General features: G+C 35.2%; 1 protein-coding gene across 2 annotated transcripts in view; it reads right to left on the minus strand.

The window, feature by feature from the left end:
• Nucleotides 1-14,247, minus strand: part of NSF (N-ethylmaleimide sensitive factor, vesicle fusing ATPase) — a 217,494-nt gene that overhangs the window by 45,091 nt on the left and 158,156 nt on the right. For both annotated transcript variants that reach the window (XM_007482500.2, XM_007482501.2), the window contains exon 17: nt 11,498-11,577. In XM_007482500.2, coding sequence (XP_007482562.1) covers nt 11,498-11,577 — 80 coding nt within the window. The remainder of the gene's footprint in view (nt 1-11,497; nt 11,578-14,247) is intronic.

The following is a 14,247-nucleotide window of genomic DNA, read 5'->3' on the forward strand; positions in this document are numbered from 1 at the left end:
AAAAATTGGAAAATGAGGGTATGGGGAATGGCTGAACAAATTGTGGTATATGTTGGTGATGGAATACTATTGTGCTAAAAGGAATAATAAAGTCGAGGAATTCCATGGAGTCTGGAACAACTTCCAGGAAGTGATGCAGAGTGAAAGGAGCAAAACCAGGAAATCATTATACACAGAGACTGATACACTGTGGTACAATCGAAGGTAATGACTTTGCCATTAGGGACAATGCAAGGTCCCTGAACAATCTGCAGGGATCTAAAAAACACTATCCACAAGCAGAGGATAAACTGTGAGAGTAAAAACACCAAAGAAAAGCAACTGTTTGACTACAGGGGTGGAGGGGATATGACTGAGGAGAGACTCTAAATGAACACTCTAGTGCAAATACCAACAACACGGAAATGGGTTCGAGTCAAGAACACGTGATACCCAGTGGAATCATGCGTCAGCTATGAGAGAGGTGGGGGGGGGAGAAGGAAAAGAAAATGATTTTTGTTTCCAATGAATAACGTTTGGAAATGACCAAATAAAATAATGTTAAAAAAAAAAAAGATAGTGAAAAATAGGGAGCTGAATCTACATTGTTGTTCATTTACTTTTAAATCATGTCTGATTCATGATTCCATTTGGGGTTTTCTTGGTAGAAACACTGGAGTGCTTTGCCAGTTCCTTCTCCAGTTCATTTGACGAATGAATGAACTGAGGAAAACAGGGTTAAGTGATCAGCCCAGGTTCTCATAGCTAATGTCTGAGGTCAGAGTTGAACTCAAGATGAGCTTTCCTGATACCAGGCCTGATAATCTATCAACTACACCACCTAGCTACCCCTGAATCAACACATTATCTATAAATTGGAGTGATCTGCCCCAATTCCTTTGTCATTTCTCTTTTCACTGGCCCAGACCTATTACTCTTTATTTCTCTTTTAATTCTCCTCTTTATCATTTATTCTTTGTGGATGAAGTTTATTTTGTTTGTGACAATTCTCTCTCCAATTCTATACTCTTTCTGGAATCACTCTTCCCTCTTTCTGTCCCCACCTATTTCCTTGTTTATTTTAATCAATTTCTACACTAAAGCCTTATGTTTAACCCTTTTTCTCCTAGTTCGGACATGAATGAGATTCATGAGGTATCTACTCTTCTCATCCTTACACCCCCTTTATGTATTATTATGATGTACCCTCATCATTAGAAATAGTAATGGTTTTTTTTCCTTTTCCTAATTTCCTCCCTTGTTTATTTCTTTCTCTCCCATTTTTCTTACTTTTTAAGTCAAACAAAATAGCCCAAACCTCCATTCAGGCCCTAAATTTGTCGTATTAATTATTATTTTTAATCCCTGTTTTGTTTTACTTTTGAAGATATTAAGGTTTTGAAGGGTCTCTTCACCCTTCCCCCATTTAGATGTAAGTACTTGGTCACTTTTAAATCTTTCAAACTTAACAAGTAGAGTAGCTAACTCTCTAGTATTCTCTTGTGCCCTCTATTTGTATTTCAAAGAATCTACCAAACTTTGGTTTTCTCAACAGGAATGCTCGTAAGTTTTCTGTTAAAGTTCCAATTCCCCGTTCCCTACTCCTGTAGAATTATACTTAATTTTCAGTATCAGTTATTTTTGGTTTTAGGCCTTATTCTTTTGCCTTTAGTATATAATATTGCAATATTTCCTTTCCTTTTAAGATTCAGCTGTTTTATTTTATGTAATCCTTATTGTGATGCACTGCTTCTTAATCTTTTTCTTCTAGGTACTTGCTATGGATTTTTCTTTGACTTGAAAATTCCAGATTTTGGTTATGCTATTTCTAAGTAAGTTCAATCCTTTTAAAAATTATTTTCCTATTAGGAAGTCTCCAGTAAATTCTTTCCATTTCAGTTGGCCCTTTGGTTATAACAATTCTGAACAAGTTTCTTTTGTGATTTCTTGAATTATGACAGTATAGTTTTTTTGTTTGATCATAGTTTTCAGTGAGTCTGATAATTCTCTATTGTTTTTGATAGAAGAGATCTCCCTCATTCTAATTTTTCAGTCTTTTGACTTTATTCAAATATTTCTTGTTCTCATCAAACCATTGAGTTTTATTTGCTTTATTCTGTTCTTCCAAGTATCAAGTATATGGGTAAGATTACTCACTTTAAGATTTTTCTTCTCTTACCAAGTGTTCCAGTTTCATTAGTGGCCAGTTTGCATCCCCCCTTTTTTGTTTAACTTTCTTAAGTTCTTCTTGTGATTATTTTGTAATTATTTCCTCCTTAGGGGACTTCATCTTGGGGTTCCTTTAACCCATTAAATTTCTTCATTGTAGTAGAGTTGTGGGGTTTTTCTGTCCCCCTCCCCCTAATCTGTTCCTGAAGGTTGTCCAGATCTTTCTGAAATCATTCTGTTCATCATTCCTTATAGCACAATAATATTCTATTACCTTCATATAACACAATTGTGCAGCCATTCCCCAATTGTGGGACATTCCTTTAGTTTCCAATTCTTTGCCATCGCAAAAAAAACAACAACAAAAAAACAACTATAAATACTTTTGTACAAGCAGGTCCTTTCCCATTTTTAAAAAATCTCTTTATGATACAGACTTAATAATGGTATTGCTGGATCAAAGGATAAGTATTCTTTTATAGTCTTTTGGACATAATTTCAAATTGTCCTCCAGAATAGATGGATCAGTTCACAACTCTACCAGGAATGCATTGGTCTAAATTTTGCTACATCCCTTCCAACATTTTGTACAAACCCTTTTTAATTTAACATAATCAAAATTACTCTTAAACCTTGTAATGTTCTTTATCTCTTATTTGGTAATAAATTCTTCTCTTCTCCATATATCTGACAGGTAAACTATTCTATGTTCCCCTAATTTACTTATAATAACACCCTTTACATCTAAATCATATACCCATTTTGACCGTATCTTCATATAGGGAGTGAGATACGGATCTACACTTAATTTTTGCTATACTGTTCTCTAGTTTTCCCAGTAGTTTTTGTCAAATAGTAAATTCTTATTCCAAAAGCTGGGAGCTTTAGGTCATTTATCCCTTCTCTACTCCATTGATCCACCATTTTATTTCTTAGCCAGTACCAGATTGTTTTAATGATTACTGCTTTATAGTACAGTTTAAGGTCTGGTATGCTAGGCTGCCATCCTTCACACTTTATTTTTCAATAGTTCCCTTGATCATACTGACCTTTTGTTTTTCCAGATGAATTTTGTTATTTACTTCAGTTCTTGGATAAGAACTTTGTCCAGGGTCAGGATTTACCCTCCTTAGAACTGTTGGATAGGATGAGTAGATCAAAGTATTTTCTTGATGTTGTACCAGGGCTAACTGGATATAGGCTCTGCTTTCTTCTATAGCTCTGGCTTGGAACCTCAATCCTAGCCTGCAGCCTAGAATTGGAACTAGCTCTACTATTAAGATTCACCTACTGCCACAGTCTGTAACTTCTATTTTCTGGAAATTCCATCATGGTTACTGTGGTCTTATGTGTTTCTTGTATAATTACTGTAGGAGGTTCATGGTTTAGATTCCAAGCCCTTGAGCATGCTGATAATTCTGGATTGTGCAAATTTCAAGCTGAACTCTTAAGGCATCCTCAAACCTCTAAAGGAGCCAGGATAGGACATTTCCCTGTGCAGTCACCTACCCAGGTTCATGATGTCAGGTTTTTGTCCCAATCTGCAGCCCTCAAGAAGACAGTACTAGCTTTAGTTTGGTCTCAATGCATGCTGGCCTTGTTCTGATTTTTTTATGCAGTCCCCCAACAAGATGTCTGTGCCCCTAGAGCAGCAGCCTAGGTTTCAGTACCTATCTCCTTGAGTTATCCTTTATGTGATGGAGGATTTATTTGGTTTTGTTTCATTTGGTGCTCTTCTTCATTTTTAATAGGCACTACTCCTCAGTAGGTCTGGGTTTGCCAAGAGTCCTTCATGTAGCCATCTTAACTCAAAGTCCATATGCCACTGCTAAGAAATGTGGGTGAGTTCAGAAGGACCAAGGATTATTGGGCTACAGCAAGAGGGCAGATGGAAATGGGTATTAGAGATCATGACCATGGCCACTCCAAAAACCAGGAGACATTGTAATCTGAATAGGAGGTGGGCTAGAGTGTTGGAAGAAAGTGTGCCAAAGCAGTTCCAATGATGTCTGCTTTCCAGTGTCTTTTGTCTTCTTGCTCTTGGCAATAGAAATCTGGACAGATAGGGTTTGGAAGATAACTGGGGGAAGAGATCTGTTCAGTTTAGATGGTCTCTGAACTCTGTACCCCATAATAGGGAATGATGGGCCTCCTCAAACTCTAGTCCTACCAGCAGAGGAACTGCTTCTGCTTCTTTTACAGTGTGTGCCACACTCTAACAGCTATTCCTTTGTGCCCTGCAAGATGAAATGCTCCTAAGTATTTGAGCTGACTGCTGTTTCTGTTTTCTCTTGATTTCCCCAATGCCTGGCAAATAGTACTTCTCCTAGTTCGATTCAGAATATCAAATTTAGTTTGGAAATAGCATATAATTCAAGGACATCAAAGTTTAGTAAGTGGCTTTCTTCATACTATTGACAATTCTTCTCTCTGACAGCCTTCTGCCAATCATCCAAAGATATCCCACTCTTGCTCTGTGAAATATATGGCACTCACAAACTATGCAGATCAGAGTAAGAACAGCTTGGGCTATTGCCCTTTGTCTCTTCAGGTCTCGGGAAATGTCAGAGAGCTCCAGAGCTGCCCTTCCCCTAACCCCTTTTCTCTATTCTGAAGCTCAAGGGGAATCCAACCTCACTAGGACCTGGCTCTCTGGTCCACAGTGGACTGTCACAAGAGACGTAGAGAACCAGAAGCTGCAGAAATTAAATAAACAGGAGAGCTGATTGGAGCTCTGCTGAGGGTCAGTCCTTAGCTTAGTTGCCTCAAACTCATCAGATTTTGGAAAAAAAAAAAACAGAGAAAGATGTAGATTTGTATTACCTGAGCAAAGTGAAGTGAGCAAAACCAGAAGTTTACACAATGCCTTGTAGCAGTAATATAAGGGGCAACAATTCTGAAAGAACTCTTGATTCATGATGGCTCATCTAAAATCATAGCTACTGATGATATTAAGAATGCAATCACAAATCCAAAGTAAGAGGGCAGTAGGTGAATCTTAATAGTAGAGTTAGTTCCAGTTCTAGGCTACAGGCTAGGATTGAGGTTCCAAGCCAGAACTATAGAAGAAAGCAGAGCCTATATCCAGTTAGCCCTGGTACAACAAGAGCATCGAACATTTTTCATTAGTGTGATTGTAACTAGGAAGAAGCAGTTGATCATCTGGGCAAGGCCTGGAATTTGGGCCCTGGTATAAGTTCATTAGAAACTGGGTTTTTTTACTCTAATACATGCAATTTGATTTGATCATGTGTCACGGAAAGCAGAATTTTCTGATATTAAAAATATGGGCATTTATGAAAAATAGTCTTAAAAATACTCTATATGCTTTACAACCCAAAATGCTATGCTCTAAATTATTGCCCAATTTGCTAATCTCTAATCCTGATTCCAGTTATAGTTAATCGTTTCCATGTACACTGTCTTACTGCATAAGATTATAAATTCCCTGAGAACAAGATAAGTATCTTCTAAACTTTGTTGTAACTCATCAGGGCCTTTTACTGTATATCTCACCTTAACACTATTATACATGGAAATATAGATTTACCAAACTGACAAACAAATACTGGTTATAAAGGATTCACCAAAGATTATTATGAGGCAGCAGCATAGGTGCTTTTCAACTATGATTCTACTTACAAATATAATTTCCATGTAATTTTTAAAGGCAGATAGATTTAACAGTTATGTTGTATAAAGTAAGGTACTTAAAACTTGTATATATATCAATGTATATATTATGTAGGAAATATTTGATAATTACATTTCCTTAATAATGAATTCATATGCTGCATTTTTCATTCTTCATTCTCCTTCCATTTCCAAATAGGGAAGTTAAGCCATTAAGTATCAGTCATCATTTAGCACATTTCCAATAAAGAAATTATCTTAAATGCAAAAGAGTCGTTGTATCAGTGATAATACTTGAAAGTTTATCTGGAAAAATGTCTGGTCTCCTTTCCTGAAGGTAGAGATATAGCTTATTGAGTCATACTGAAGATATTAGCCAGGGTTAATTTTGAGCAGATAAGGAGATATATTCCTGTGCAAACCTGCACAATTTTCATTCTTCCATTATCTATTTCCCCAAACCACCCAACAAAGGGAAAGACTGTTCCACATTAGTTAAGACTTGATCACATCCCCAAGGTAAAAACTGCATTATGATATTTCTTAAGGAATGTATAAAAAGTAAATTAGCTTGGAGGGAACATTGATATTCCAACAAAATCCATGGAGAAGGAAGAAAAATCCACACAATGAAACATTTTTGTTTGTGTTTTTTTTTAGCAATGTCTGAGTGTCACCATTGCCAGTAGTATTTTCCTACTGGATTACACATTACTCTCTTCCTAGCCCCCAGTTTTCTCTTTCTATATCATCTCCTAAAGTAATGTTTCCTGTTAAAGAAAGATGAGAATGACACAAGAAAAACTCAGTGGAATTGCTCACTGGGAGTGAGAGAAGGGGAGAAAAAGAACATGAATCATGTAACCATGGAAAAATATTATAAATTAATTAAACTTAATTTTAAAAATAATAGAAAAAAACAAAAAGAAAGATGAGAGAGAAAAAAGCTATCCTTTTAGCAACTTTACAAATTAGCTAAAAGTATCAATAACCAATAAACAAGTTAAAAGGTGATGTTACCATGAAGTGAAATGATGCTACAAGCAAGAATGGATGAACATTCTGTAGCTTCTATATGACTAAAATAGAAAGAATATTCTCTACAAATGATACTGTCATTCCATTTTATACATATAAATATGGTTCCCATTTTAATGAGCCTATTTTCACCTTAGACTGGGAAACTACTGTCATTTTTCAGTCTTGCAGAGTCTCTTTTTTTAGGTACTATAGTTTACCAAAAATAGGGCAGGAGTTGAGATGGGAAAGAAACTAAAGGAAGAAGAATGAAAGAAAATTTAAAATCATGTATTCTTATATTCTGTTAGGGAGCATTTCAAGATATTACTTCCTGTATGTAAGAAAATATTTATAGGAGTGTTTTATGTTGTATCAAAGAATTGAAAACAAAGAGTATTAATCAGATGGGGAATGGCTGAACAAATTATTGTGGATGAATATATTTGATTATTGTTGTACTGTAAGAAATGACAAAAATGTAATATTAGAGAAACCTGGGAAGATTTATGAACTGATGAAGAATGAAATAAGCAATTCAAGAAAACAATTGCTATTACTACAATAATAGTAAGGAAAAACTGTGAACAGTTTAAGAATGCTGATCAAGGCAATTACCAATTACAATTCCAAAATACTGTTGATGAAGCACACTTCCCATCTATTGACAGGGAGGCAAAAGACTGGATGTGTAGAATAAGATATAAATTTTCAGGCATGGCCGATATATAGATTTGTTTTGCCTGACTACATGTATCTGATGTTAAGGAGGGTTGTTATTGTGGTGGGAGAGTTGTGGAGGGGGAAGAAAGTAAGTAGTATTAGGAACGCCAAAAGAAAGAAAAAAGAACTGAAAATGAAAATTGGTTAAATAACCAATACATGGAAGAAAATACAGAAGGTACATCAGACAATTTTGGTATTATTGTGTTAAATTTCATTTACACTTAAAAACTACACAATAGAAGTTTAGTTTCACTCCTTTTTCTGTTCTTTGCATGCTGAAATATTCTCACATATTGCTTTAGTTCATAATAAAAAATAAAATTAAAAAACAGATTTACCCATCCTTTTCTACTTTACTTAAGTTCCCTTAATGACCAAAGCTTTCATCTTTCTAAACTGAAAGAACATGTCTCTCCTCCTTATTCCACTTTCCAGCTCCCCTTCCACCTACAAAAATTTGAAAAGTCCTGGTGTCTGCTATAGGAGATGGTCCAGGAACATTACTGAAGTTTCAGAGCCTCTCCCTGCTCAGCTGGACATTTCCTAACACTGGATAAATTGTACCTCCAGCTCAGTGAGAGTGCACTGCAATGGTCTTTCACCCTCCAAGCTGATTGTTAGCTTTTCATAGGAATCAGCGGGGAAGCACATGTGAACCCTCTGGTGATGGTGAGCATGCCCTGCCTTGTGGGGCTCTGCATGTAGATGAAGCTGACTCTCAGGCTGGCTGAGCTGCCTTGCTTCATTCTCAGAGAAGCCCTTTTCTCCGGCTTGGCTCCCTGCTGGGACAGTCCTTTTCAACCTCTCTATCCCCCCTCAATCTCTTCTCCTACAGAACACAGAGAAACTTGATTAGAATAAAGACCTAGGGAACATGTTTTATTTTCCCCCGTTCAATCCATTTTAGAAAAGCTTTTAATTGGTTTTAAAAAGATGCTAAACAAAATGTGATGATGTTTTTCAGTCTTCATGATCTACACACTTTACTTTTCATATTCTCAAGGGGACACCAAGCCAATCATTAAGTTCTTTATGGAGCTAAATTTGAAACAAATCTACTCACCTCTAGGTTCACACAAGTCCAAGTATTTAACAAAATTTAAACTATAAAGACTCAAGTCTGACATTCATTTTTAGACCTGCAATGGAAGTGCAAAAACTCCAGACGATTACACAGAAGAACAGGAGGGTTTGTGAGCCAGCTTTAGTGAGCCAATTTACAATGCAGGGGGACAGGAGTGGGGGGTGGGGAGTATCTTGATACACAACACAGCTCCCCTGAAGTAATTGTCTTGCTTGGGCATGTGCACACATGATTTTTCTGGGTAGAACCATACCATATGTAAAATTAAGGTTTCTGTGTGGCTTATTATTACTGGATTGCATATCAGTGCAATTAAATTCTTTTTTTAGAAGAATGCCTACAGCTGAGCTGCTTATTGCCAAATTTCTTACCAATGACACTTGACAGTTCCCTGTTTCTCCAGCTTTGCCAAACTTCCAAAGTCATGCACCCTTAATATTTCATTGAAGAAATTAACCTGAAAAACTTTCCTGATAATGGCTAGGAGATGAAAACTTTTCTGCCTTCCAATGACAAAAATTGAGATTTGCCTGAAAGATTCTCCTTACTTTCATTAAGAGTTTATACTAATTTAAAAAACATGTTAGAACACATGATAATATTTTTATTTAAGGAACTATAGGCCACTCAGAAAAACTCAACTATTCTTCTTTCCCACAACTAAATATAATAGAGAACCATCTCACCTGGAAGCCTGAGTTGCAATTACCAAATTCTGTTTAAGAGTGGGAAGACTGCTTTTGCTTTAAAAGATTTTAATGCTATTTACTATTTACTGGAGTGCTGTATTTCATCCCCTTTCTATTATTTAGTCATCAATCATATAATTGCACCTCTACAAATTCCTTAAAGAAACTGATCCTGATTTAGTTATACAATTGTTGTCTTTCAGTTTTATCCCAAATTGTATCATATATTTTAAATTAATATCCTTTCCAACATTTGAGAAGCTTATGATGTCCATTTCTTTCTGAATTCTCCTTTGATAAATGTTTCCACTCACCAACCCTTCAAATACCAAAAATATTCTCATTCATTCCTTACTTATTAAGTGCTAACTATATTCACTGTGTTAGGTACTCTGTTACACCTAAGAATGGGACAACTGTACCCTAAAAATAGCTTACTGTTTATATGAAATGTAAATAGCTCATTTTCATATTCTCTTTCTATATGCTTACCCCTATTTCTATTGTCTTAGGTTGATTACAAGTTCTTTCCAAGTTTGATGCTTGAAGTTTAATTCCTTTGTATAAAATCTAGCATAGGGAAAATTTTATAATTAAAAATATTTGGATAAAGTACTTTTGCAGAAAATAGTGGTTCCTTTGTCCTACTCCCAGAACAAATTTCACTAACAATCTTTGGTGGCTAGAAATGCATAAACCCTAGATAGTAAATTAAAGCTGCAGGAGGAAAAATTCTCAGAAAGGAGTTTTGAGGGATGGTAGACTGACAAAGACTGATTTTCCAACTCAGTAACTTTAGACATATGTGAACATTAAAAAAAATAGGGAAGAGAAATTTGTATACCCTTTTCTCTAATCTAAGATCTTGTAGAAGCTAAAATTCTAATTTATAGAAGGATAATAAAAAACATAAGCCCTAATTAATGAATTTATGTGCAATTTTTCTCCAAGGTCTTTGTAAGTTATGTTCTTTTACTCTACAATCCTAAATATAATGTTAAATTATTAGATTAAAAATTAGATTCACAAAATTAACATGAACATTTTCTATATTACTTTGATTATCTCCAACTTCAGATAAATGATTTTTATTCCCAAACACTGACATTAACATGTCAGTACTTGACAGTTCTTGAAAACTTTAATATTTGGCTTCTGATTGGTACATATTTTAAAGTTATAGCATACAAAAAGGATATGCTTGCTTACTTTATCAATTAAGTGAATTTGTATTTCATGACATAACCAGACTCCAGCAGATTCTACATTTTGATATTATCTCATCCTTATAAATATATTGCAAGATTGGTGATTTTTGGCAGAATAATAGTTTCTGACACACATAAATAAAATATGGAAACATATTAACTACATACTAACTGTATTCAGACTTTCCAAGAACCTTCCCAAATCAACAAATGATCAGAAAAGCAACACTTCTATAAATGATAAATTAATTTTTAAAATACCATCATGAAATAATTCCAAGTTTCTTCAAAACAAACTTTTAGAAATTTTAATATAACGGTGAATGTGAAGGAGTAAAGCTGTATATTCAACCTCTTTTAGGCCCCAAACATGACTTCTAATAAGTACTGAACACAACAGACATGGTGGGAGAATTTCTTCATTTAAAATGATTCCAGGCTTATAAACAATGGAATAAAAAGGCTCTGACAAATTAACCTGTAAGATCAAAATGATGGAAAGGTCTATGGAAGAAGATTGCTTTCATGGAGATACTCAAAAAAATAGAAAATGTTGAGATACTTACCTACCTGTAAGAGACTACAAAACCTCTCAGGTGTCCTTCTAGAATTGGTATCTTGTAGTTATGATAAATTTTAGAGGAGTAGCTTCAATAGCGGTTGGCTTTGGAGTCTGCAAGATCTGGCTTTAAGTTCTGACTTTGATACATACTAGCTGTGTGACTGACCATTCAGTGAACATCTCAGTGCCTCCAGGCAATCCTCTAAAGTAGTAAATTATATAGAAGTTGCTGATATATGCTAGTGGAGGGAAGTTTCCACACTTGAAATTCTGGAGTTTCCATACTGATGAAATCATAGGTTGGGAGTAAAAAACACCCCCCACACACACTTTAGCTTTACTCAGTAACAATGGGCAGTATGCATGCCTTTTTATAACACACTAATGAACATTTCCATTACAAGTTTAGATTTATGAAAATTGATTTTACCTGAGGGGGTGCCTTTTTGAGCAACACGAGAAGGGCCTGCAATACTAGATTAGAAAATCGAGGTCCAATAGGGACATAATCTAAAAGATAAAAATGTATGTTTTTGTTAATGAATTTAAAACTCACATGTATACATTTCAAGAGTTCAAATTTTTATTAATAAACAAACACATGTATCCTAAGTAATAATAATAATATCAAATACAAGAAGAATAGTACAAGAATTTACTAATCAATTGGAAAGTGAATTGTCAGTAGAGGCATAATTGAAAACTTCTAGAAATAAAGGTGTCAAGTGCTACACTGTTTTTAAGGGGACCTCTGTCTGGTCTTTCAGTTTAGTTTCTCCATGAATAAGGATGGTGAGATAGGGACTGAACACCATTCCACATGAATCTTAGTTGAAAAAAGTGGAGATAGCATGGAGAAGACTTATGATAGCATGGACAGAACAGCTATCTTGAAGTACCTGAAGGACTATCACCATGCATGAGAGACTTGTTCTGTTTTATCCCAAAATATTCACGAGCATATTAGACTTAATGTTCTAAAAATTAAAACTATCCCAAATTGGAATGGGTAGCCTATGGATATTTCCCATGAAAGGAGGTCTTTAAGCATTCCAAGTTAAATGGAATCCCAGGTTAAATGCAGACTAAACTTGACATTAGAGGCTCCTTTCAATTAAAAAATTCTGTGACTAATTTTATCAAGCACTTTTGAGAAATGATAAAAAATTATAAGAATTCAGTTCTATGGCTATAGAATAAAGATGAAAATAATGGGAAAATATACATATAAAATAATTAATAATATAAATAGAAAAAGCAAAATATATATTACAAATAGAAATTACAGCAAGATAAATAATCAAGAAAGGATTATAATAATCTAAAGCCTGAAATGTTTCTCATTTTGGTCAGGATAAGGTTAAAACAATTACTCAATGCTTGCAAATATGTGTTATTAAAACATATACTTAATTCCCTCAAACTTCTGTTTTTAACTTTTCTGTATTATATGCATAATCAATTTCTCCCTAATACATAAGAATCATGTAAATATGGAAGTTGTTGTTCAGTAGCATATCTAGTACCATCTTCCCACTCTAGATATTGGGAGAAGGTAGAATAGGAGCTACTTAGCATGATGGAAGAGATCATTTATTTTAGTGTGACCTGATAAAAGATGAAACTAAGAAGAACATGGCCACATGATCAGCATACAAATAGCAATGGCAATGCAGGTGAATTGATGGCAGAGTTGCCTCTAAAATACAATAAACTGGGGCAACTGTTCCAGGTCCTACTCTTGGCTTTTTTTCTTTTATTTGGGAGGGGAGAGTTGGGGAGGCATAGGCTTCCCTGTTGCAGCCCATCTTTTAGATATTAATTCAGAAATGCAGTAAGAATATGAAGATGGTTGTGCTAGTTAGGACTTAAGATAGGCCCATCACCAGCCCATAAATTCCACCCACTGTCACTGACAAAAAGCCCCAAGCCCACTTTACACATTCCACTCAAGCTACATGGTTTGTAACTTTTCCCCCTTTGAGGTTCCTGGGTGGTCAGAAGCCCCAAAGTGAGGACCCTAGAGGTTCCAGGAAATGGCAGAGTGTAGTTAAGATAATGCCCATACTAGGCCAGGTCAGATGCCCAGAATAGTCCTAGGTGCCCAACACTGCGTTCTAAGATACCAAAGAAAGCCTCTAAAGATCCAGCGCTCTGAATCTCAAAGAACCAGAATATTATACCCCAAAATAATGGAGGTCAACAAAGCAACCAGAGTGACTGAGGTCAAGACCAAACAGAGTTGACCATCTTACCCAAAAATTCAGGAAGGGGAGGAGCCCAACAAGAGCCCAAAGCTCCAATTCAGAAACAAAGTTGGATAGGAATTAATCAAATAGTTAAATGGGAAATCAGCTAATTAAAAAGCATTTACTGAACATCTATTATGACTTGAAGGATACAAAGTAGTCCAAAAACTTCCCTTGTTATAGAGGAATTTATAATCTGGCTATTGACATTTAAATGAAAAAACATTACTGATCTGATAACTCAGTCCCAAACTATTTTTCTAGCTTCAGTGATCACACTATGATCCAGCTAAACTGGTCTTGTCTCTGTTCTTCACTTTAAGTCTCTGCATTCAAATCCCCAGCACCCATTACAGATCTAGTATAGACACTAGATGAAGCTCACACAGAAAATTCTAAATGAAGTCTTTCCTGTCCCCATAAATGGCCAGTGTTCAATTTAACTACTTTTTAATTATTTTGTGTGTACATGTATACAAAATAAAGTAGTAACACAAACACACACATACATGTCCTTCCATACTCCCTCCTCTTGCCCCATATACTTCAGTTATCTTCCCCAGTAGAAAGTAAGATTTTTATAAAGAGATTATTTTACTTGTATACCCAGGACCTGGTATAAGTACAAGTAGGTAATTAATAAACACTTGATTGATTGACTTTTGATGAAGAAATAATTGTTTTAGTCTGGGGTATCTTAGAGAACAGTAGTTCAACTCCTTCATTTTACAGATGAAGAAACTGAGGTGAAGTGACTTGCTGAAGATTCCATTGTAGGTAGAAAAGCCAAAATTTGATCCTTTGTCTCCAAAGCCAGTGTTGTTTCCACCACATCTCATCAAAAGTAAAGTATTTCAAAAGACTATTACATTTATGAATACTTTATATTTTTCTTCGTAATAAAAACATTAGTTATAATGTACCATACAGA

This window comes from Monodelphis domestica, chromosome 2, assembly GCF_027887165.1.
Source record: "Monodelphis domestica isolate mMonDom1 chromosome 2, mMonDom1.pri, whole genome shotgun sequence".
Taxonomy (NCBI): domain Eukaryota; kingdom Metazoa; phylum Chordata; class Mammalia; order Didelphimorphia; family Didelphidae; genus Monodelphis; species Monodelphis domestica.